This window comes from Palaemon carinicauda, chromosome 9 (assembly GCF_036898095.1).
Source record: "Palaemon carinicauda isolate YSFRI2023 chromosome 9, ASM3689809v2, whole genome shotgun sequence".
Taxonomy (NCBI): domain Eukaryota; kingdom Metazoa; phylum Arthropoda; class Malacostraca; order Decapoda; family Palaemonidae; genus Palaemon; species Palaemon carinicauda.
Window position 1 is genome coordinate 128,347,439 of NC_090733.1, and position 26,125 is coordinate 128,373,563.

Sequence of the window (26,125 nt, forward strand, 5' to 3'; positions counted from 1 at the left end):
TCTCCCTCCGTCTCTATCTCTCTCTCTCTTTCTCTCTTGATTTCGCACCTAAGAGAAGAGCCCAATTATATTTCGTCAAAAAAACATGTTATTTGACTAAAGGAAAAAACTGAAAGGTTTTTCAAATAAAAAGTTCCTTTAAAATAGAATTTGAAACATTTAAGCTAAGAAAGAATGAACAAAACGTCAGAATCGATTTACTCTTACTGCAAAGTGAAACCGTGATACACTCTCTCTCTATCGTAACGATAGAGCGCATGTTGAACGTCCTGAACGTCAACAACTGCGTAGCATAAATAAACTGAACGTTAGTTCATCTTTGAAAACAGTACGAAGACTATCAAAGAAATTCTTTCATAAAATATTACATTTAAAAAGTTTTAAATCCTTAGCTCTTTAAAAGCTAATTACGATATAAGGGCTCAACGTTGATTAACTTCGGTTTCCAAGTTAGGACCGCCTACTCTCAGGAAAGGTCTATATAAACAAAACATTAAAATTATTTTTATGTTTATAATAAATGGAAAGTTAATCGAAGAGGCCTAATAAAGGCAGAGAGATATAAAATATATAGAGGAAAATCTATAACGTGATAAGATAATTACTAAAAGCCTAAACACACTTCCGTCTAAGGGAAGGGTCGGCCATTTAAAAGTGAAAGAAAGTCCATACTCTCTTTGTCACCATAATTAAATCTATCCAAAACGAGTTCAAGATTTAAGATGAAGATAAAACACCTGCATAGCGAAAGCTCAAAACTAGAATAAAGTACTTCACCAATTAGTTGTGAAAAAACTCCAGTTTAGCAACAGCGAGTAAGTACGTCTTGTCGATAGCTCGACAGAGAGAAAATTGAGTCTTTGTTTACATTGAGTACTGGGTATCTGGACGACAGATGGCGCTGTTGGGCACACCCGCAACCTGTGTAGCGATCGCTGGCGAGTTTTTACCGTAGAGTTGTCTGTCGGGCAACAGAGTTGCAGCTATATAATCACCGGCTAAGTTAAATATTGAAAAAAAAACCATATGTGGGTAAAAAAATTACATTTGTGTTAGAAGATTTAATATATTTTCTAATCCTTTTACTATATGTTCAATTTTGTATTCTATTTTTAGTTCTTAAAAGGCTAAAAAATTTACAAAACTTAATATCGATGATTCCTTTTCAGGTTTGTTACACAGTGGTTCATAACCCTAAGCAGTTTAAAAAAAAAAGAAATTGTTAATAAAATCTTGATTTTCACACTTAAATCTATTAATTCCATAAAGTGTTTACCTTTAAATAAAAACAATATCAACTGCAACTGCCACATTAACCTATGAATAAAAACAATAAAAAATTCCTCTCCTGCCGCCATATCCTTAGTTCCAATGATCCATAATATGGCTTTTTCAACTTTCCCGGATAATGAAATATCAGAGCTCCTAGTCTTGTATAGGAGCAAATGTGATGACCCTTGCCAACCTTGTAGTAGTCTGAGCATCAAGTTAGGCCCAAACCAAGGTTAAATGGTAATTGGTTATAGGAGAACCTAAATCCTACAATGGGCTTACATCCATTCTATCCATTCTCTGCCTTATCTAGGAGGGTGGGGAAGATATTTCTTAACAGATCTTGTTTGAAGAGAAAGGTTCCTTAGTTATGAAGCTCACCTGCATCCAATGTCCAGTCCAGCTCTTATCAGCAATGACTGCTGCAACAACCCATCTTACATGCAATGCAATGTCTTGTGAGAGATTTAGCCTTGCTGCATAATTTGTTGAGAAGCCACCATAAGAACAAGGCTAAAGATGTCCAAGGGGTATATTCATGAAAGTAATGAGATGTGAAGGAGATCTACATCAGCAGACTCCTGTTTAAATACCTAAGTCACGCACAGGTTCTTCCAAAGTGTAAAGGAAAACCCAATACTGTATCCAAAACTATAAGAGCCCTATGTCAGTTAGATCTCTAACTCCTTCACTGGTGTGGGAAGGTGCAAATAATGGTCCCCCGAAGATGGAAAAAACAAAGTTCTTGGATATCTTTCCCTTTATCCTGCCAGTGCTAAGGAGTCTTTGAAACTTAGGCTTGAAGTGCCGAGGTCTTAAAACTTTTAAGATAACACTGTAATGCCAAGCATGGACAGAGAAACTAGTCATTTTGATGCCCTCTGGAATAACTTGTGATATACTTGTGACATACGAGATTTAAAAAGCTTGTCTACTCACTTTGCTGAAACTACGAGTACTATTATTATTATTATTATTATTTGCTAAGCTACAACCCTATTTGGAAAAGCAAGATGCTATAAGCCCAGGGGACCCAACAGGGAAAATAGCCCAGAGAGGAAAGGAAACAAGGGAAACTAAAATATTAAGAATAGTAACAACATTAAAATAAATATTTCCTATATAAACTATGAAAACTTTAACAAAACAAGAGGAAGAGAAATTATATAGAATAGTGTGCCCGACTGAGTGCCCCATCAAACTCTGACAGAAAGCTTCCAGTGCTACGAATACCATTCACATTTCCAACACGTTAATATGCTGGTACTTTTATTCTGGGGACCATACAGGTGAGGCAACTTGATTCCTCATGTGTGCATCTACCACTATTTGGATGCGTCCGAGAGCTGAAGCATCTCTGGGTGTGGAGGGTTCAGTGGAACTCCCATGCTGAGGTTTTCGTCATTAAGCCACCAAGAAAGATTGCACCATACTATTGTTCCACTGGAAGCAAATGGAAAGGGAGATCTCTGGCTGCTGACCAGTGTCACTTCAAGACACCACTGAAACAACCATTGAAGGAGACACCCAAGTGGAACAAACGATTTTCTCCAATAAGGAAAAATGTCCCATGAGAAATTACCACCACCGAGCTGGGAGTTCTCTCTTGAACAGGAATGAAAGCATCTCCTCTCTGAGCTTGCTGATATGATCATCTGATGGAAAAACTCGCTATTGCCGTGTCTATCAGCTTGCCCAGTAATTCATCCTCTGCTTGGGAGCAAGAATCTACTATTTCAGATTAACCATGAGCCCCTGATCACAACAAAAGAAAAGGGGTCTGTCCCAATCCTGAAGAAACTGCCTTTTGGAGTAGGCCAGGATCAACCAGTTGTCAATATACATCAAAAGACATCTTGTTCAATTGGCCTAAACTGAGACCAGAATGAATAATCATGTCAACACTTGGAGCGTGATGGACAGTGCGAAGCATAGGGCTTTTAACTGGTACATTATTCCCTTGACGACAAAGCAATATAGCCTATGTTATTGCTAGTTTATCTCCAATCGCATTGTAACTGGGATTGTTTCACCATGAATTGAGAATTTTTCTTATGGCACAATTTTATTGCATGATACATACAGTACTAATTTTCAGCCATGAAAGACAATACAGTACACCTGTACTAAAATTTCCAGAGTTTGACATACGTATAAACAAAATTACATTTCTGTATCTGTCATGTGAAAGCATTATCAATGAATGAGAATAAATAACCACAAAATGTAAATAATAAAACAGGCCTTAATTTTGTTTTAAAAGAAACAAAATTTTCCAGATTCTTTAGGCACAATACCCTCCTAACCACTCTTAGCCAATTGCTTACCAAACAAGTTACACATAATCAATTGATAAATCAAAAATTATCAGAAAACCACTTATGAATCACTTAACTCCATATGATCTAAACGATATAAACAGAAATCAACTGATTGGTCATTGGAGCTCCCCCCTTGTGTTCTTTTAATATACAGTATGGAGTAAATTCTTAAAAATGCTAAATAATAATATATGCTATTTCTAACTTGCATAGTTTTAACTTTACGTACATAAATAACTACCAGTACTGTATAAAGGTAATAGGTATTGGTTACCATAAAGACTCATCAAATTGGTTCTCATTACTGTATATCCAAAAAATTAAAAAAGGGAAGATAAAATAAAATAGTTCATGCACATTTTTCTGTTAAACAGCCATATCATTTAAATTTTACTACACTCTTTAATTTTGCACTTATTTGAATAATCAATAATTCACTGCACACATATTTGCCTCTTTGAAAGCTTGTATGTTGAACTTACATATCTAAAGGACTCAATGAATTAAGAACCTTCACAGGGCTAGCCAGCTAAAGTAAAGTAAGAAATTTAGGCACTGAACACACACACACTGTATATGAAAAATAATTAACTAAACTTACTTGCCACTCCATCTTGAGGTGGTCAAATTAAGGCAGTGAAGATCATTCATACGATCATTCTTGAAACGTCCACCAAATACATACACTGTGTCCCCCACAATGTCAGCAGTATGCGCCGCTCTCGGAGACGGTCTTGGTCCATATGTCTGTGGCCATACCCATGTATTTGTGTCTGGTAAAATTATAATACACTCAACAACTTTCATTTTACATAGCAAAGGAATTCAGAGGTAACTAGCATACAATGCATATGCTAAATCCATTAACTATCAAACCAATTATAGTACAAAACTAACAAATCAACAATGGCATCATCTCTGAAGGAAAAATTAACGCAAGTAAATTATTTGCATTGGTTCTGTACCTTAGATTGAAAATAGAGTAAGTATATACTGTACAGTATACTGTACTGTACATAATTTACATTATGTAAATTATAAATTGATGCATTTTAATTGTCAATGAGACTTACACTTATAACAATTAAAGTGCTATACTGTAATGTGTACAATACCGGAATGGCTTCATTAAGATATCACAAATTTTATAAAAGTAATTTTTTTTCCTAACTATATATATCTGAGTCCTTTAATAGGAGACTGATTTCAGTGCAGCTGGAACTCAGCAGTTAAAAACTTATAATGAGGTATTGGCAGTACTGTAGTTGGTAGTTACCAACCGTTGGCGGGGAAGCCCCACCTCTTCTGCCGTTACACTGAACAGTCACTCTGATAGCATCCGAGACTTTTAGGTGGGGAAGGTGAAGGCGGGAAGCTGAGGGACTCAAGTACGTATTGTTATAAAAATATAAATTACTTTGTCCTTTAACAGGAGACTCATTCTTAGGTGGGTGGAAGTCCATATTACAAAACTGGCAGGCTAAAATCTCAGGATAACTATGCTCATACCTAATAAGGTCCGGAGCGTAGCATCCTAGACACCTTGCGAACCATGCGAACCAGTGTTGAACCTACCGTAAGGTTCACAACCCAAGCAACCTAGGTTGTTGCACAAAAAAATCCCTTTCTCTTAGACGAATGAGTCTGTTAAGTAAGGCATATCTATCATCCCTCTCTTAAGGGGGATGGTGGAATGAACACTTTTATTTTAACAGTAATAGAAAAGCTGCTAGCTATAAGTGGTGCTTACTTGTATCAACATCAGTCCAGCACAATGAGATCATTACACCTTGTGTACTAAAGGTCTAGCAATACCAGCAGGTCCACGGCCCACGCAACAAAGGATAATAAGCAGAATTACTCTGTGTTGTAACTTTAGGTATCATTCTGTAATGGGTTTGAAACACCTTTGGCACTCATGTATTGATGGGTTTGTCTAGTTACTGTATATCACACTCCCCCTTTGCAGGAAGTGTGAGGACGACACTTCTATAACATGATATAGAACAACTACATGCAAAGAGATTTGATCCAACTGACAGGGTACAGAATGCTGTGTCCCAAGAGAGAGAAAGTAAAGGAAAATATAAGGACCGTTATTTTTGCTTTTACCCCAGACTAACATGTAACCTCAGCCCTCGGATCTAGAGATATTGGTCCAGTGAGAAGAGCTAAGCTAGCTATACCACTTGCTATGCAGGTACAACAGGTCCTAGCAAGAACTTATCTATGGACCTGTGGGTCGAGCCTTGCAGTAAGAGAGCTGTGAAAGTCGTTTGACGTTCCCAAACACCCGCTTAAAGGACCCGATACACAGAGAATATTAGAGCACATATTGCTAGCACACTTTTGCGCTGTGCTCCTAGGCGACTGCTTCAAATGAGCATGTCTGTGATCATTGAATGCTCACTTGAAATCTCGATCATGCGTTCGAGGCGTAAAAAAAAATATTTCCCCTTGAGCAGAGCTTGCTAAAGGAGACACGGGCGATTCCATGAGATCATGTAAAGCTCCGTCAGTGTGCACACTACTGTAGTGTTAAGTGTATTGTGTGTGCGGTACAGAATCCATAATTTAAAGCGTGCTAGTGTAAGATTACTCTGAGCACAGGCAAGGTTTTCCAATTTAGTCAGAGAAGATTGCACATGCAAAGCAGCACATCCATCGGTAAACAATCATTCAGACTCCAAATCCCCTGCTCGCTAGGAGACCTATTGCTCGTGAGTACGCACAACAAACATAGGACTAGTCTTTCTTTCAGGGAAAAGTTGTTCCTTCCAATACCGTCTTCTTTTCGTACTTGTAGTGAGTTGAACAATCAGGGAAGTTTGACTCGAGGGCAGAATACTAGCCATCTGCTCAAGTTCAGACCCAAAGACATTCTACTATGAGGGATTAAGTCCAAAGGCATAGCACAGTGTCATCAATGGGAAGAAGAGATTTGTCAAGGAGTTAAAGAATGAAAATTCTAAAAGCCAAGTTTGAGATGAAGCTGATAGCATGTCTGTGTTAATCGTTGGCAAGATCAAAGTGACTGTTTTGTGTACCAGCAGATGAGTGGGCCTTCCTCAGCACCAGATGGTAACTTTCGACTACTGCCAACACCCAGTTATAAGATTTTAACTGCAGAGTTCCAGCTGCATTTGAATCAATCTCCTATTAAAAGACAAAGGTTTGTATTCATGAAGGGACAAATCAGGATTTCTACTACCTTATTACATTATATACAAATTGATAAGAGTTCTCAGGGCAGAAAAAAGGGAAAAGATTACCAATATCATAATAAACAAGTTGATCGTTCCATCCTCGACTGTGAACACCATCACGAACAAATCTGACTTTCATTTTGGCAATAGGTCCCAAATCATCCGCAGGACCAAAACCACCGAAGACGTAAAATCTAAAAGAAATACAATCATTGTGCTATGTTAATTACAGTAAAATGGCAAGTATTTTAAGTAATTTGTATTTTTCCTACCCATATAAACCTGAGTCCTTTAATTAGGGAACCCCTTAGGAACACCAGATGCTCTTGACAATTAAGTACACTCGTAGGTTTTAGTTTATAGAGTGAATAATATGACACATCATGCTCACTTAACAGATGAGTTACTGATTAACCCGATTATTTTTAGCTTCTTTAACTTTCTTTCTTATTCTCAATGGTCAACGAGCCTTATCTTGTGGGTGGTAAGCTGGACTTACCCTCCCAGTTATTTGAATTATAAGGCTGGTAAGCTGGACTTACCCTCCCAGTTATTTGAACTATAAGGCTGGTAAGCTGGACTTACCCTCCCAGTTATTTGAACTATAAGGCTGGTAAGCTGGACTTACCCTCCCAGTTATTTGAACTATAAGGCTGGTAAGCTTGACTTACCCTCCCAGTTATTTGAATTATAAGGCTGGTAAGCTGGACTTACCCTCCCAGTTATTTGAACTATAAGGCTGGTAAGCTGGACTTACCCTCCCAGTTATTTGAACTATAAGGCTGGTAAGCTGGACTTACCCTCCCAGTTATTTGAACTATAAGGCTGGTAAGCTTGACTTACCCTCCCAGTTATTTGAACTATAAGGCTGGTAAGCTGGACTTACCCTCCCAGTTATTTGAACTATAAGGCTGGTAAGCTGGACTTACCCTCCCAGTTATTTGAACTATAAGGCTGGTAAGCTGGACTTACCCTCCCAGTTATTTGAACTAAGTGTAAGGGTTCTGAAAGTTCACTGTGTCTTACAAAGTCAAGTTCCTCTCACTGGAGTCTATATTCCTTCTGCAGCTTAACCAATGCATTACCACAATACCAAAGTTAAGTAGCTGAATCCTTATATCCCAATTCACACTAAAGTAAGCAAGTTTAAACAATATCATTTTAGTTTGGGAAATGGCTTTCATATCGTTGATGCTATTTAAAAAGGTTATTGGTGATGTTTCACTCGGTTGGTTGCATCAGATGACCACACAAATACAGTATTTCATTAGTTTTCCTATATCTGCATTTCTGCTATTCTAATCGCTTCATATGACATCTACATTACAAGGTTTGTTTAAAACAATATCTTCTTAATTTGGGGAAACAGCATTTCATATTGTGGATGCTTCAAGATTTTTTGTTAATGGTGAGGTATCATCCCAGCTAGTAGGTTACATCTCTTTTTTTACCCCAGATAACAGTACATTTACATTCACTTACAAGCTAGGCTTCTAGTTTATCACGGGTTTACTTTAGTGTTGTAATTTCTTACACTCGGGTATTTACTGTATTACCATTACGAGTCAGATTACAAAAAGACAAACATTATATTGGATTATCAGTATTTAGTTAAAAATTATAGTTAATTATGATAAGATAATTTTCTAATTAAATGCATGAATACCCCTCTACCATTAATTCCCTTGGGAGGTGCCGTTACAGTGACTTCTATATACCCTGTGAGGTGCTGTTACATATGGTTGACATTTTGGCTATATGCCTCAGCAGGTGAGCAACACTAACATACCAATTATAAACAGGATCGGGGTTTGGGCTTAACACACTAGAAATCCTACGATATAATAACTTATGGTTTTAAGGTATGATTTGATGCTGTTTCTTAACCATACAGCATATATCTCTTAATTCCTTAATTTTGTGGTGAATATGACCAATAAATTCTTTATGGGTTGCTCAGAAATCAACTCAATTCTAGATTCAGAGTAATAGGTAAAGCCTAAAATATCCAGTTTCACCCTTAGCCTAAATGTTCAAGTAGTTATTATGGTTGGGAGAAGCAAAGAGAAGATATTATGAGGTCATTTATACCATTCAGAAAAGGCTAGCTTTCTGTTGGCTTTAGAGTTAGCTAAATGTACAGTATGTGTATTCCAAGTGTTATCGATCAAAGTAGGCTTTAGGGAAAACAATATGATCTTGTCACTTTTACCTTCCCTCAGATCCAAAATGTTTTTAAGACAGTTTGCGCCTCAATTTTTGCACATCCCTTCACTATCACTGAAGGGATTTTTGTCCAGTAAGAGCCTTATGGTTGTATTTGGACAAACCAATAATAGAGGTACAGTCGTGTCTCTAATTTATTTTGTGAGCTGATGTTCCATAATCGCCCGCTAACCAAAAATTCTGACAATCCTTGTTAAAATTTTATCACAGAAGCACACAAGGAATTAGGTTCCAAAATCATCAACGCTTCAGAATGACAGTCATATTAGAGTGCAGCTACTTCCATGATTTTTATAAACATTTTTCTTTGGAAACTTTCTAGCAACGGTTTAAGGGTGTAGCAAATAGGGGTTTGCAAAATATTGTCTTAAAAAGCCAATTTACAGTACAGTACAGTGGAACCTCTACACACGAACGTATCTACATCCGAATTTTCCAACATCCGAAGTAAAATTCGAGCAAATATTTGACTCTACACCCGAATTTTATTTCGACACACGAAGTAAACATTACGCCATTGAGCGTCGAGTGCTCAGTTCTCTATTCTTGTGTGTATCGTGTGGTTGTCCTCTGTTTGGTCTGTTATTAACAGTGCTTATTTTCTTCCTTTTCTCATATTTCCTTTTTGATTTTACCTATAATCATGGTGCCTAAGAAGCTAAGTTTCAGTACAGGAAGAAGGCAATTCTTTCATTAGAAATGAAGCAAGAAATTATAGAAAAACATGAGAGCAGTGTGCATGTGAGTGATACTGTATGGCTAAACAATATGGCCGGAATAGGCCTATGATCTCGAGGATCATCAAGCTGAAGGCAGCCATTAAAGCAAATAACCATCGAAGGGGATCACCATTATTACAATACATCTTAGCAATACCCTGGAAGAGATAGAACGCCTTTTGTTGATAGGGATAAAGGACAAAGAGATTGTTGGCAACGATCATTTGTGAGAAGGGCCAGCGTGATGAACAGAAAGAAAGAAAAAAGTGAAGCAAAGAAAACCATGATAGCATTAACAACCTCTTTTAAATAAGGCTTCTCTCTTTTTCTGTTTCTCTCTAAACATAGCATTAACATGTTCTTTGGATAAAATATCTCTCTCTCTCTCTCTCTCTCTCTCTCTCTCTCTCTCTCTCGTTCTTCTTCGCTGTTATAGTGTTAGATAAGTCTATTATTTTTTTTCCGAGAGAGAGAGAGAGAGAGAGAGAGAGAGAGAGAGAGAGAGAGAGAGATTAAACAAAAATGTGTTTAGAGTACATTTGATTTTTAACAGCGTCAACGAGTTAAAAAACAATTAAATGTAACTAAGAAAGTAATAACAGCTAATCTGAATTCCTTTATTAATTAAAACAAATATTGATACAAACACACTCGTGTGCGTATGCACAAACACACACACAGGTGCAAAAATTGCTACGCAGTAGGAGAGACGGTCGGGGGGGGAGGTAGAGATGGTGACTGCGATAACATACCGTAACTCGTCACTGAAAGTGATGAATATAAAAAATCAAAAGAAAAAAATTGTAAAAAATATGAAATATAAAAATAAAAAAAAATAAATAAGCTTAGTTAGATTAAAATTTCCGTAGTGTAAGTTACGTTATGTTATCGCAGTCACCATCTCTACCTCCTCGCCGATCGTGTCTCCTCGTGCGTGTGTGTGTGTTTGCGCATACGCACACGAGCGTGTTATTATCAATATTTGTTTTAGTTAATAAAATAATTCAGATTCGCTGATATTGTTTTTTTAGTTATATTTAACTGTCTTTCATTTCGTTAACGCTGTTAAAAATCATATGTACACAACACATTTTTGTTTAATCTCTCATTTTTGTTTAATCTCTCTCTCTCTCTCTCTCTCTCTCTCTCTCTCTCTCTCTCTCTCAGAAAAAATTAATAGACGTCTCTAACGCTAACAGTGAAGAAGAACAAGAGAGAGAGAGAGAGAGAGAGAGAGAGAGAGAGAGAGAGAGAGAGAGAGAGAGAGAGAGAGTATTTATTTAAAGAACATGTTAATACCATGTCTACCTTCTTGCTGATCGACCGTCTCATCCTGGCGCAGCAAATCCTACACCTGCGTTGGCCTGTCTCTAAGGTAAAGTGGCAATAAAACACATTTTTTATTTATTATTTCTTTATAATTATGTTTTTTACATGCTTCTTTCATATTATGCAGTTATGTTATTGTTATGTGTAATTATGTGTAGCCATTTATTAAAGATTTATTATGGGTTTTTAGGCTGAGGAACGAATTAAATGAATTACCATGTATTCTTATGGGAAAATTCGTTTCTACATCCGAACATTTTCTACATCCGAAGTTGTTTGTGGAACGAATTAAATTCGTATGTAGAGGTACCACTGTATTGTATTTTCAATCACTTTAGTAGGCAGTCTGGAATCCCTTATTTCAAACCCTAATTTAAATGGATTATTAAAGTAAGTTAGACAAGTATTCAAGAGAAGGTCTGTAACCTTAACCTTATTGCATTCTTTGTACTAAAATTTATCCCTCTCATTCCTTTAATTGCACCCACCTCCAACAGTGTGTGGAAGTCAGCAATATAAACATTAGGGGAGATTCATTGAAATAAGTAGAATTTTAATTTAAAAAATTCTTATTTCTATACTCACCTCATGTTCATATACAGTACATGCCCACCCTCCTCCCCATTGGGTTATAGTATCAAGAGGAGGAATGTCAAATTTGAAACTAAAAGCTATACTTCCAGAGGCAACAATCTGGGCTTACTACCACTTAAGGTAGAGGCCTCTGTTCCTTTGTTAAGGGTATATATTGTTTGAAGCAAAGAAAATGGGTAAATTTTAATCTTTTTAAAATTTCAGGGCTAAGTGTCAATTAAACCAGGCTTCTGGAGAAGCAATATGAACATCCAGAGAGTAGAGAGTATAGAAATAGATCTTATTATCAAAATTCTAACTTTTTTGAGAAATTCCTGCTAAACCTATACTAAAGTCCATTTCTTTTAGCGATGCATATTTTCACCGACTCGCGGCGGTGCCCTTTTAGCTCGGAAAAGTTTCCGGATCGCTGATTGGTTAGAATTATCTTGTCCAACCAATCAGCGATCCGGAAACTTTTCCGAGCTAAAAGGGCACCGCTCCGAGTCGGTGCAAATATGCATCGCTAAAAGAAATGGACTATAGCATATGAGAGCACTTTGACTTTTAATATTATTGTTAATTATGATATCTAACAATATTCGTAACTTTTCCTCATACAACCTGAGATTTTGTACCCAATCGTGTATTGTATTGGATTTAATCACATATTCAGTTACACAAGTTACATTTTCAATGAAGTGCAAAAGACTAACCTAACTTACACCCTCCCTCCTCCAGTTCTTTTAAAAAACATGTAGGGATACAGTGTTGTACGAGAGAAAAGCATCCGCTTTGAAAGGGTCTTGCTAAATTTAACGATAATAAATTATAGTTTATTGAACCACCACAAAACCTTTATGATTAAAACTGCTATAGTACTTCTAAAACAATACAATAGTTATTATAACTTCAGGCAGGTGGCAGGTAAGCCCTCTCACCAATCAATCAGGTAGACACCCACTTTTGACTTCAGCCCCAAGCAGTACAGATATACTCTTGCTCCCTCTTCAATCTTGGCTGTTTTAATCTTTTTTTCTTTTCCTTTGCAGTTACATAGAGAAGTTTATTGAGATGCAGTTGTGTGGAGGGAGTCATCACTCCGGGAGGGGCCACTCCTTTTTAGAGAGGTATCATGCGGCTTCTTGTCTTCCTATTCAAACGCTGTACCCGGCAGATGCTGAAGAGGGTCAGGGATTATAAACTTCTCGCTAATTTCTCTATTTTGGGAACTAAAAGGTCTGGCGTGCAAAACTTTGCCCTTTGGTGAGGAGAAGGATCATCAGGATCTCTCCTAGGAAAAGACCTAGAAGAGTCAGCTGAATTCTTGACCTTTTTGGGGTCCTTGCTCTCTCTATAACTGGATCCCTTACAAAAGGGTGAACAAGGTCTCGTGTCACTTCTGAACGGGCAAAAACTTCATGAGACTCTGGATCCAAAGGTGGCAACCTAAATGAAAAAAAGGCCTCTATGATGGTTTGGTATCTCTCAAAGGGCCAACCATAGACAAATCAATTGGTGATAACCTGTAATAATCAACATTGGAGATGCAATGCATCCCCACATACGCCTCTATGGGTGAGGGCCTAACGTAAAAGCCCAGATAATCATTGGATTGTGGTGAGGGCATGTGGAATTGGTGCACTTGCTCACATCTTAATTATCTATTCCATGTAAATCAGGGAGTAAAGAGGGTGTATGAACACATCAAGAGCAAAAGCTTGCATGCCAACCAGTGAGCGAGGCACTTCCCCTAACTTTTGGGGATAGCCAACATAAAAAACAAAAGGTGACTTTTTTCTTCGCTCCTTCCAGCCTGAGAGGGACTGCTAGGGTGCCTATAGCACATGTTTATTTAGCAGCAGGAATCAAAGTGACTGTTCAGTGTAATGGCAGAAGGGATGGGGGCTTCCTCACCACCAGGCGCTAACTACTGGTTATTGCTGACACCTAGTTAGAAGTTTTTAATTGTTGAATTCCAGCTTTGTTTGAATCAATATCCTATTAAAGGACGAAGGTTTATATTTTTGTAAGAACAAAGAATCAGTTTTATAAAAAATATCTTAATCTAACGTAAAAACACTCTCTCACTCAACATCCTAGTTTCTTTTACATCTGTTTGTTATTATAAGTTAGAACTACAAAAAAAACTTTATAAATGCAAAACTTGCCTGTTTTCGTAAACCCAACAAGCTGATTTATCACAGGCTAGTGGTAGGTCTCCTTCAGGATTTAAAAGTTCCCATTTTAGAGTTGGCAAAAATAATCTCCAAAGACAATTTGTAGTTACAGAAAAATCGTCCTCTTCGTTAGCCCAACCTGAGGGAAAATATTTTGGAAGTCATTACAGTAATCATAAGAGATAACTTATAACAATTTCAATTTCTCAAGGTCTTATTTCACTCATGCCATAATACCTTTAAACTGAAATAAATACTGAATCCGTATGTGTCAAGTATTAAGCAACTGTGTGAGCCTCTTAACCCTTTTACCCCCAAAGGACGTACTGGTACGTTTCACAAAAGCCATCCCTTTACCCCCATGGACGTACCTGTACGTCCTTGCAAAAAAATGCTATAAAAATTATTTTTTTCATATTTTTGATAATTTTTTTGAGAAAATTCAGACATTTTCCAAGAGAATGAGACCAACCTGACCTCTCTATGACAAAAATTAAGGCTGTTAGAGCAATTTAAAAAAAATATACTGCAAAATATGCTGGGGAAAAAATAACCCCCTGGGGGTTAAGGGTTGGAAATTTCCAAAGAGCCTGGGGGTAAAAGGGTTAATAATTATTTACTGTACTAGTGGAATTTCTTAGGAATGGCATGAAACTTCAATCCAGAAATTTGAAACTTTAATTCAGAAATTCGGCCACCTGTTTACACCTCATTATAAAAGTTTAATTTCCGTATTCTCAACCTTCGCTGTTATTCTATCTTAAGTAAAGGACGAAAGTTTGTATTTGGGCCAAAACTGTAAACTATACATTACATAATTCAATACCATACCTCCAAAAATATACATGTAATGATTATGAATAGCTGCACATGCTCCTGATAACTGAAGGGGTATGTCTCCTCTACTCATTTTCCGAATCCTGGAATACAAATTGGAAAAAGATCATTACACATATAAAAAAGAGGCACCAGGTTATTAGTTTATGATATAACCTATACTCTCATCTATTACGGTGAAAATGAGACAAAGCACTATGATGGAGGAACACACTGAATTAAATTTTTCAATATTTACCATAGCATGCTATTTTTTTATTATATACTGAGAGAGCAATCATCTTAAAATAATTAAAATGTTCCTTTTTAGACTAGACTATAATTAAAAGACCCAAAGCCTCTGACTAGTTTTGTTTATTCAACAATAAGGTATTTGAGCTAACTGTCTTACACTGTAACTGAAAAAATGACAAATTTGAGGTAATTTGTATGTTTCCCAATTATACAACACTTTGTTCTTTACCTAGAAGAATGATTTCACATGAAGTGTCAATGGCTCTCCAGTAGTTAGCAGGGTGGATATACCAACCACCCCGCTAACGCACTCACCCAGTGACTACTCTTTACCTCTAATTGCAGGAAAGACTTCTAGGGGAAAGGGGATGGCAGGAAGTGTATGTGTAAAGAACTCAGGTTAGTACAGTTAGAAAAAATATAAATTACTTCCAAAATTTTATCATTTGATCTTTCACAAATAATACAAACCTTTGTTCTTTACCTAGGAAACTCACCTCAGGGTGGATGAAAGTTCAAATCCAACTGGCTGGAAACTTTGCCCTAGGATACCAATCTGAGCTCAATACAGCGTGGGAAGGATATCCTGACACCTTGTGAACCCTCAGTCTGTGACTTAACCAGTTAAGTATAAGGAGTGGGTTTACACTTGCCTACACTAATACCTATCCATGACACAACTCCCCCTTACAAGGAGATTGGGGACAAAACAAATATATGCACATATTTCAGACCACAAAATGAATATGGTGCTTACCTGCAGTTGGAAGGAGGCCAGTTTGCAGAATCTACAGATATTGTGCCCCTAGAGAGAGGAAGATGAAGGAGGAAAAGGCCAGCCACACTTTGCATTCATTTTAGACTAACACTGTTGTAACCTCTGCTGATTGCTATTAGTTATGCAAGAGGTAGCTAAACCATTTGTTGAACAGTAACCACATGGCCTAGAGTAGAGGCAAACCACCTTCACATTGGGCAGTCAAAGTGGTTTGCCTCTTCCACATGCAGCTTGGAGTATCTGCGCCACACTGAACTTTCCCTTGAACGCCAGAGGTGTACTTATGACCCACATGTCATGAGCTCTTGGTTGTCTGGCCTGCTGAGCAGGAGGATGATTGAGTGTATGGCCAATGACCTGCCGAATCCTACGGGCATGCAGATACTTGATCGGAGGGCGAATTCTTTATGTGCACTTGAGATAACACACTCCCGCTGTCACAGGACATAGTAACAGCTGATTAGGATCATTAGTTACTTCCTGAAGAATTGAAACCCGGAAAGACCCAAACCTAAAGCTCGCTACAGCCAGATTCTGAGTCTTAGAAATAAACTTAGGGACGAAGCAGTGTCACTTACCCCCAATCCCCTTGAATGGGCAATGTCAAAGGAGACCATTCAACTCACTGACTCTCCTTACAGAGGCCAGTGCGAGAAGGAAATCCGTTTTCAGAGTCAATTCCTGATCTGACGCTTGACTTAACAGTTCATAGAGAGCTACATTCAGAGAACGCAGTGCTTTAACTACGTTCCACAGAGGTGGTCTCTCTTCCGACTGAAGGCAAGTTAGCTCAAAGTTCCATATGAGCATTGACAATTCCATCAAAGATTGTCCAAGGCTTGGCCCCACGGCACAGCAGAGATAGAATATAAGGGAATATAGTGCTCCCTTACGACCCCGACACCGTCAGAGGGATATTTACAGGTACTAACGACGACTGGTGATTGTGTCTTCATAGGACTAGTCGTAACCTGCATGATGGCTTTTATTTTACAAGCTCTTAAATCCAGGGCAAGTCTCTAATGAAAGGGGGATGGCCAAGCGAGGGTGAGGTGTACACTAGTTGGTTGCAAAACCAAGCTTCCCATAGTGAATGAACAATCGATCGTGCATGGACACCATAGTGGAGCATGCCAAAGGGGAAATAAACTCAGCACTGACAGCGGCAAGAACATTTAAAAATGTGTCACAAGAGGTGTAGTGCAATTTTGACCTTGACCTGCATGCATTGACACAAGCGTCGGTCACTGTGTTGTGCACAGTTAACTCACAAGCCTGAGCTACGTGTGCTGGCGCAAGAACACTTGCAAGAGCTTTTGTAGAGGGTTCGCAAGCAACCCATACTTTACGCTTGTCCTTGTGAGAACGAGCACACCCGGCTAATGACAAGCAAGATATTGTTAGTTAGGCAGGAAACGATTGCTGCTGCTGCAAAATGTCACCTAACCAAACAGGCAGAACTCCCGAAGGAGCGGTCGCCTGAGGCTTGAGACCTATGGTGCCCAGAGGGTATGGTGGAAAGCTCCTTCAGCTCCATAGACCTGTTGGATACGATCGCCAGAACACTTCGAAGAGCTAGTGCGAAGTGATGAGGAATCATACACACACTTATAAGCTATTCAAAGAGTGGACCACTCGAGTGAGGACGACCTCTTACGTAGGTGAGAGCATCTGCCAAAGGACCCAAAAGGACTGCAGGCTTATAATAGTGAGGTTCACAAGAAACCTTGGGCTGAGCGAACTCAGTGTGCTGGGCCAACACAGTGTGCTGGGCCAACACAGTGTACTAAGCAAACTCAGCGTGCACACTAACCCCAGGGGCGAACATGCTAGGCTTAAACTGGGGAGAGAACCAACCTGCAGATCCTCAGGTGGGAGAGGAACTGTGGAGAACATTTCCGCTAGTGGCACGAGACAGAGTGGAAGGGACTCCACTCCAGTGACTAAGGGGGTTGGGGGGGTTGAGGCCAACCCATGCAGAGACAGCTGTGCCCCAAGCCTCAACACCCATAAGAGCTGTTCCTTGGTAGGGGATCCTGATAGCCCCTAGGAAGGCCATAATTGACAAAGTGTAAAAAGAGATAGACTTCCTTCGAAGAGAGTGACAGGGTCTTCTTGATCAGAAAAATGTCCTGGGATTAAATGAACATCACTTTTGTCTGATGGGAGTCCGGAGGAAACCGAATGGGAATAGGCAGGTGGGAGCGTAGAAGCTGCAGGAGAAAGAAGTCGGGATTTCTTCCACTTTAAGAATGAACTTGAAGGTGAAGAATCTCTATCAGACTTCTTACTACATCTATTGTACGTACTGCTCCAACTGGGAAGGTGGCCACTTCCGACACTCTTCACACGGAGAAGCCTTGGTACAGGAATGTTGTCTGCATGCAGGACAAAGTCAGTGAGGATCCATCTCCTTAGCCGACATAAAGGTACTGCAAGAGCGGCCCACTATGCCGGGACAAACCTACACGGTTACAGTTCCTCTAAAACATGCACACCTGAATAGGGAAAGAAAATGTAAAGTTAATACGGCCCGTGAAATTAGGTAAGGTAACCAGGAGAGAGCAACGTGATGTCTGCACTCAACCATAGCCATATCAAAAGTGAAGAGTAGTCACTGGGTAAGTGTTAGAGCGGGGTGGTTGGTATACCTCTCGCTAGCAAGAGGAGTGTCGTTGACCGTTTTTATGGCTAAACCAGCTCAATGCTGAATCGTATCTCCTAGATAAAGAAAAAACGCTTGTATTTGTGAAGGAACAAATTAATATAAAAAAAGCCCTCAAAATAAAATTGCTATCCATTAATGGTAGATTGAGAGCATAAAAAACTTACCATGTATCCAAAAGAGGATCAAAGACCCAAACATCAATGGCACTGTGATAGATGGTATGACTCGGTGTCATAACAGTGTATGGTTCATCATGGGGTAGTTCCTGAAAAGAAATAAAAAAATTTTAGTTTACAGATATTAATAATGAGAGAGAGAGAGAGAGAGAGAGAGAGAGAGAGAGAGAGAGAGAGAGAGAGAGAGAGAGAGAGAGAGAGAGAGTGTGTTTAATTAATACAGTAGTCTAGCCTGGCAGGAGGAATATTCCTAAATACTGCACCCAAAAAGAGCAACTGATCAGAATCATCGATTACCTCTCTAATAATCAGGTACTGACAGATTCTGGGTTTTGGTAACAAACTCAACAGATGACGAAGAACAAGACTTGCATCCAACTCCTGGAATGGGAGACGTTAAAGGAGAGACCATGCAGCTTGCTAACCCGTTTGGACACGGCTAAGGTGAGCAAGAACACCGTCACAGGGTGAGATTTCTATCTGAAGCTAACCTCGACAGTTCATAAGGTGACCCCTTCAGTCAACGCAGCACTTTGACAACATTCCAGGGTGGTGGTCTCGCCTCTACTGGAGAACAGTTTCCACCAGTAGAAGTATAAGACTCGGACACCAATTTACTTAGGGCCACTAAAGTCATATTGAGGTTGGGATTGGCTCCAGCTTGATTTAGAACACTCCACATCAGGCAGAACGGCAGAAAATCATAATTGTCTAGGTCTAGGCCTTCTCAAGAATGCTCGGACGCAGCTCTTGAATCTGGTACCCGAGAACAATAAACTGGCAGCTTGTGGTTTAACAAGGTCACAGAAAGGCCGTTAATTGGAGAACCGAACAAAGTTAGGATCTTGGTCATTATCCAAGGATTTAAAGACCATTCAGAGCCAAGCACTTGCATCCTCCTGCCTGGAATGAATCAAGCTGGGAGAGTAATCGAGTTGAGCTCAGCCCACTCGAGAATCTTTATTGGAAATTGGCAAAACTGCAGTGACACGGTACCTCCCTGCCTGTTTACGTATGCCACCACAGCAGTGTTGTCAGTCATCAATACGACTGAATGACTATTTAAAAGGGGCATAAATTTTAGAATGACAGCAGGGTTACTCACAGTTCCAACACATTTACTGTAAATGGCCTAGGCCCTCTTGCTCAAACCACTGTCCTGATGACATATGCTGATGGAAGTGTGCTCTCCAACCTTCTCTTGACGCATCTGTGAACAACAGAAAATCTGGAGTCGTCAAACCACCATTCTAGCTCCTGTCTGGACTCTTCCCCTATTGCAACCAATAAATGAGAGTATTAAGATGTTGAGACCAATGTACCTTCAACTCCCACTGGAGTGAACGTAAGTGAAGGCAACCACTTGGTACAAGACGTTGCAATAAAACTAGATAACCTAGTAGTTCCAGTCACTATTGTGCTGGCAGTTTGGACTGTCGTAGGAAGGAGAATGATTCTTCCCTCAAGCGTGTTATCCTGTCCTGAGATGGGAAGGTCTTTCTGAGAACCATGACGATGTTAATTTCGAGGCAAGCCTCTGCATTGGCACTAGCAAGGACTTCTTCCAATTCACTAACGAAATGAACAGAGTCTGTCTTGGTGAAGGAGAAGGGCTTCATCCGCAACCTGTCAAAATCAGCCAATCGTCTAAATATTGTACAAGACGAATGCTGTTGGCATAAGACCATGCTAACACTAGCACAAAGACTTGCGGCACCCATCAATTGCCCTAAGCAAAGCACCTTGAACTGGTACACTTTACTGGTTACAACGCACGGGTACTTCTTAAAGGGGTCAGGTGAAACATACAATCAGCCCTTATTTTTTGCGAATTCTTTCTGCGCAATATAGAGAATCGTATACAGTAACATATTAAATAAAAAATCACATATTTGCAGTCAGATAATTTCAAAGCGACCACGTTTGTTTGCACCAAGCATGCTTTGCGTCGTTTCCCTCTCTACACAGCAAAATGCCCCATCTCTTGCTCACTTGGCCTTAGTCTGGCATTGTCTCTCCTTGAGTGTGCATCTCCCGCTTCAGTTCTTTTCGTATAGAATCACATTGTGATGTAAAAAACTTGTACATATCCAGTGTGCTTATGGTTGTTTTTAGTATAAAATGTGATACGTACTGTATATTATGCTAACTCATGCACAAATCGATGGCTTAAATACAGTAGTTGCATCATGCTTCAGACTTACTGAGTAAAACTTTGTACGTATATGGTTAGTGGTGCTGTACACACTTTTTTCTTTTAATTTTTATTGCATTAATATATTCATTGTGTAATACTGCAATGTTATTGTTATATTAAATACTGTACTGTACAGTACTGTATATAAAATATCGTACTTTATAGTAGTAATGTAAATTTAGGCTACGTGTAAAGTGAGTTTCAATGGCGCGAGTCGATCTGCCGAAAAAAGCAAACCATGTTAACCTAGTTAATTAAGCTGTAACATAGTGATTTTACTATATATATATTACAATAATATACACTACAGAAAAGTATCGAGTGTTGTTAGATAGGAACAACAGTTTTATTGGTATTGTACGTATTATATGTAGGTATAAATGTGGTAATGACTTGTGTTATGTGTAACTTAGTCTAACCACGTAAATAGTACAAGTGTTTACATTTGCTGTACACTTACTGGAATGCGTTCAATCATTAACAAAATACTTTTACTGTGATAGAAACCAAGTAAAAACAATATTAGGCAGTACTCTGTGTGTTAGTTGATTGCTCGTAGGCAATGGGCAGTGAATTGGTAGTTTAGGAGTTAACCCACCCTAGGGCTGCATGTGAATATCGAGTGCATATTTTGTTTATGAATATTCTGTATCGGAGGAATTACCGATGGGGTTTCATCAAGAATGGCAAAATGATGTTGTATCCTCAAGCTTGGTAGAATTCAAGGAATGATTAATGTAATTCAACTACTGTACTGCATATATTTGTTAGCTTTTGATACGTTGCTCATAATTAACTGGAATATCAAAAGTAAATAGTAAAAGCCCTAGTTCTAATAAAAGATGAAACTTTTCATTTTCTCAACAGATGATCATTCTCAAAAGTTTAAAATTATAGTACATGTAGTTATATTCTTCCTTCAATTATTTTTCTGTAAGACTATGAATGCCTGCCTTACTATTATATTGGTACCAGCCATGGATATTCAATAAAATGAGAACAAGATGTTCCTGTTTTTCATTTTTACCAAACAACCGGATCTTTCATGGAAATTGCATCTCAAAGCCGTAACAATAAGACATGCATACAACAGATAGTTAACAATTATGCTGATTAAGAAAAAAATCACTACAGCATGATGAATCTTTGGCTCATTTTGAAATGGCTTAATACAGTGGTAACGTGTTTGCCTAGCATTTCGCATGGCAAGAGATCGATCCCCGCCCAGGACCGTGAGTTTAAGCTGTTTACTGGGGAGGCTACTGCTGTGGTAGGGCACCACAATGGTGGGTTGGGCTTGCCCGGCTGACGTTCTGGTGAGCATCTATTCTGATGGAACCGGAACTGAAACCAGTCACCTTTAACCTTTAAAAGTGCCCTTTGTATTCTGTAGCACAAAGTATTCACTGATTAAATGCTGCAAGGCCGATCAAAATAAATTAAGCAACCATTTCTCATGAAATGTGTGACAAATAAATTATACTTTCACAACATGAACACTGAAAAATTTCAGTTTACTACATAAATTTCACTGCAATTATCTTTAGTATGCATTTGGATTAAGTATTTATTTTGATTGCAAAAGCTTCATTAATATTGCCAAGTTAGCTGATTTTTAAACCATAAAAAAAATTCTGCTTATTCAGTGTTTGGTAAACACTGAATAAAAGAGATTGGCACAATGATAAGTACACCCATATACAATTATAATGTAATAGTACTAATCTAACGCTAAACATGCGTTTACCAGAAATTTTCTATACGAACTACTTGCCCAAGTGGCAAAATTAGTAATTGACGGTAGTTTACTTAAAATTGACCTAACCTTCCTGAGCAAGAAACCTCACTCAAGGGATCGCCTAGCTTGACCTATACCTTAAATGTAGCATAGAAACAAATTTATTATGGAATGGGCAGATAGTTTTGAATAAAAAACCCTTAACTTGGTTACCTATTGATAAATTAATGTTACAGGCCTAGAGGAACATTTGTAGATAGGCAGATACAGGACAGCTTAGAAAAGGGAAGTTCAATACCATTTGTTTATATACTGTACATAAAAGGTCAATTTTAGTTAGGAGAATAGAACTTAATAATCGAAGAGATTAGATCAGGAAGGGGTATATGTAGTTGGTTAAGGCAGGTGCATATTTTCCTAATACTTGTCGAATCAATTTACTCCAAGGACAAAATATTGTTTATCTTTGTCTGAAGTACAATATTATCAAGAAAGTTTTACGATTTACGTAAATTGAAGCCCGTTGGGAAGCAAACTTAATATTGGGGCAAGCTATGGATACGGAGGGATATGGCTCCTATGTTAGATTAGGTGTGCTCTGGTATTTGTTTCCCAGACCGGTGGGAGAAAATGCCGATTTTTTACAAGTACATAAATTTTGCTCAAGCCTTTTTAACATTTTCCCAAGTTTAGGTCTGGCTTTTAGGATGAGAAAGTGCTTTAAGAACAAGCTTTCGGGGGAGAGACTAGGAAGTTATTTTCAGCGTTTACTTGAGACTAGGAAGTTATTTTCAGCGTTTACTTGAGACTAGGAAGTTATTTTCAGCGTTTACTTGAGACTAGGAAGTTATTTTCAGCGTTTACTTGAGACTAGGAAGTTATTTTCAGCGTTTACTTGAGACTAGGAAGTTATTTTCAGCGTTTACTTGAGACTAGGAAGTTATTTTCAGCGTTTACTTGAGACTAGGAAGTTATTTTCAGCGTTTACTTGAGACTAGGAAGTTATTTTCAGCGTTTACTTGAGACTAGGAAGTTATTTTCAGCGTTTACTTCAATGTTTACTCAAGAGGTTAATTGGGTGGAGCAAGAGGCCTTTAAAGTTGATGATGTTATTGCAATGGGGGAGGGGGGGTACATGTAGATACGATGGATAGTGGGGGGAGTGAATATGATCCTAGGTATACAGTAAACGTTAAATGCATTTTAAAACTTCATAATTTCAAAAATATGAGTTTCCCCCAAATTATTTGCGTCAAAACAGTTCAAAATACCTATGAATAGACACGAAACACTTCTTAATTTCTTCAATAAGAATAGAGCTATAGTAAATTGTTAATGAATATACATACTTAGGACAGACAGTAAGCATTTCCCCAGGGCACGAGACCGAAATTTGAAGAAGGATAAGCATGGGACGGAGAGGTTTTGACAAACAAAATGAGATTATGAAAAGTAAAAGGCCACTTTCTCTAAAATAAAAAGTATTTAATCAGATGGAGTCTTACTAAAGCCTTATATCATAAGCTAGTTACAACTCAGAAAGATATGGAAAGAATAATGATGGGAATAACACTACAAGACAGAAAATAAACAACATGGATACGAGAGCAAACTAAAGCAGAGGATATTCTAACAATACCTAAGAAAAGAAATGGGCATGGACAGGGCATATAATAATTACAAAAGAAGTAGAAGGGAAAGAGGGCGATGGATTGACACACTAAGTGAGTTTGTGGATGTGCACAGGCAGAAAGACCATAAACAGACGCAAGTGAAAGAACACGTTTGAGGCCTTTGTTTTGCTGGGGACTAGTAATGGCTGATGATAATAGAAATATTTACGGAGCCTTTGCATAATGATGGACAGGCCCTCCCGTGTGCATAGAGCACTATCTAAACTAACCTACACGGCATGTCCTTACCTACATACCTAACGATGGGGGCCAACGCCTTCCTGCGAGCCCTGTAAACTGTCGTATTCTTAGTGATAGTGTTAAAAATAAGGGAATTACGGGGCACTCATATTTACTAACATTTTAATTACCAACCCAGACCATCCAAACTACAAGGGCTCCAAAGGTGGGAATCTTACTGTAGGTAAGGCATACTTCTGAGACCGTTTCACTATATTAAAATAGGGGTGTATGTATGATAGCAGCCACCTTTATGTATTATTATGGCTAACTTAGAACACGGCAGTGTAAGGGGGATCGCACACGCCTTGTAGGTTAGGTTAGGGAGGGAAAGGTAGGTCCATTTTTAATCAACGCATGCAGAACTGGCCGCTGATATACAAAGGCTCCTTAAAATGAAAACGGGAGTTTTCCTATAGTAAAATCTGCACTTTTCATTAGAAAATGTTGTCCTGACCAGAACTATAATAAACCCAAATATCGTTTTCCAAGGAAACCTCGACGTTTCAGTCAATCTTGTTACTTGGAAATACGGGTTTCCAACAATTCTCGGCACCAAAATCATTCAATACACCTGAAACTACACATGGAGAATTTGGTAATTACTTATTTAACATATTCAAAGAAATTGCCTAACTACAAACCACTACCTTAGCATTCATAACCTACCATGAATCCTCCCCAGACATAAAGTCTTTCATTGTAGGCCACCATAACATGTCCCGTACGTCTGTGCACGAACTGATGCTCATCTGGCTCCCTTCGAGCCATAGTGCCAATTGCATGAACTTCTTCTTAGGCCTATGGCTCTGCTTTGCCAATTGATACTTAATAACGCCACCGGTGCTTCATGTGGGTTTTTTTTTAGCTAATCTCGCACGCTTGAAACGATGATCATCTTTCTAAAGACTTTAATGTTTCTCCTGTGCGCTTGCTTTAACACTTTTCAACTAAAATTTTCTAAATTAACTCGTTACACGAGTCACATAACTCAACAAATAGCGAGATGACTGTTGATAGGCCTACGACGAATTAGACAGATAGACCACCAACAACAGCTGTTGATGTTTTCCTGAAGGGTGCTGCCATCTGTTGACGGAGAAAGTAAGCATTCAGAGGAATGAGGAAATCATTTTCGTTCTTGTGTATCAGTGTTAAACTAGTTCTCAACTGTAAATTTTAGCAAGTTAGTTATTATTATTATTATTATTATTATTATTATTACTATCCAAGCTACAACCCTAGTTGGAAAAGCAAGATGCTATAAGCCCAGGGGCTCCAACAGGGAAAAATAGCCCAGTGAGGAAAGGAAATAAGGAAATAAATAAATGAAGAGAACAAATTAACAATAAATCATTCTAAAATAAGTGACAACGTCAAAACAGGCATGTCATATATAAACTATTAACAACAACAAAAACAAATATGTCATAAACTATAAAAAGACTCATGTCAACCTGGTCAACAAAATGCATTTGCTCCAACTTTGAACTTTTGAAGTTCTACTGATTCAACCACCCGATTAGGAAGATCATTCCACAACTTGGTCACAGCTGGAATAAAACTTCTAGAGTGCTGCGTAGTATTCAGCCTCGTGATGGAGAAGGCCTGGCTATTAGAGTTAGTTATTATTGTTATTATTATTATGATGATGATGATCATGATTATTATTATTATTATTATTATTATTACTAAATGTGTTAATATCTACATAAAAGAAGTAACAAAAAGGACATTAACTTCTTCAGCACACTGTCA

At 38.4% G+C, this 26,125-nt stretch overlaps 1 protein-coding gene across 2 annotated transcripts in view; it reads right to left on the reverse strand.

Moving 5' to 3' along the window:
- LOC137647140 (kelch domain-containing protein 2-like) overlaps positions 1-25,470 on the reverse strand; it is a 65,405-nt gene extending 39,935 nt beyond the window's left edge. The window contains exons 1-6 of one of the 2 annotated variants that reach the window (XM_068380410.1): positions 25,037-25,470; positions 18,508-18,608; positions 14,658-14,746; positions 13,818-13,965; positions 6,866-6,993; positions 4,195-4,366 (exon numbers count right to left, since the gene is read on the reverse strand). In XM_068380410.1, coding sequence (XP_068236511.1) covers positions 4,195-4,366; positions 6,866-6,993; positions 13,818-13,965; positions 14,658-14,746; positions 18,508-18,608; positions 25,037-25,138 — 740 coding nt within the window. In that variant the 5' untranslated portion in view covers positions 25,139-25,470. The remainder of the gene's footprint in view (positions 1-4,194; positions 4,367-6,865; positions 6,994-13,817; positions 13,966-14,657; positions 14,747-18,507; positions 18,609-25,036) is intronic. The other variant, XM_068380411.1, reaches the window with a different exon arrangement.
- Between the last annotated feature and the right edge of the window lie 655 nt (positions 25,471-26,125).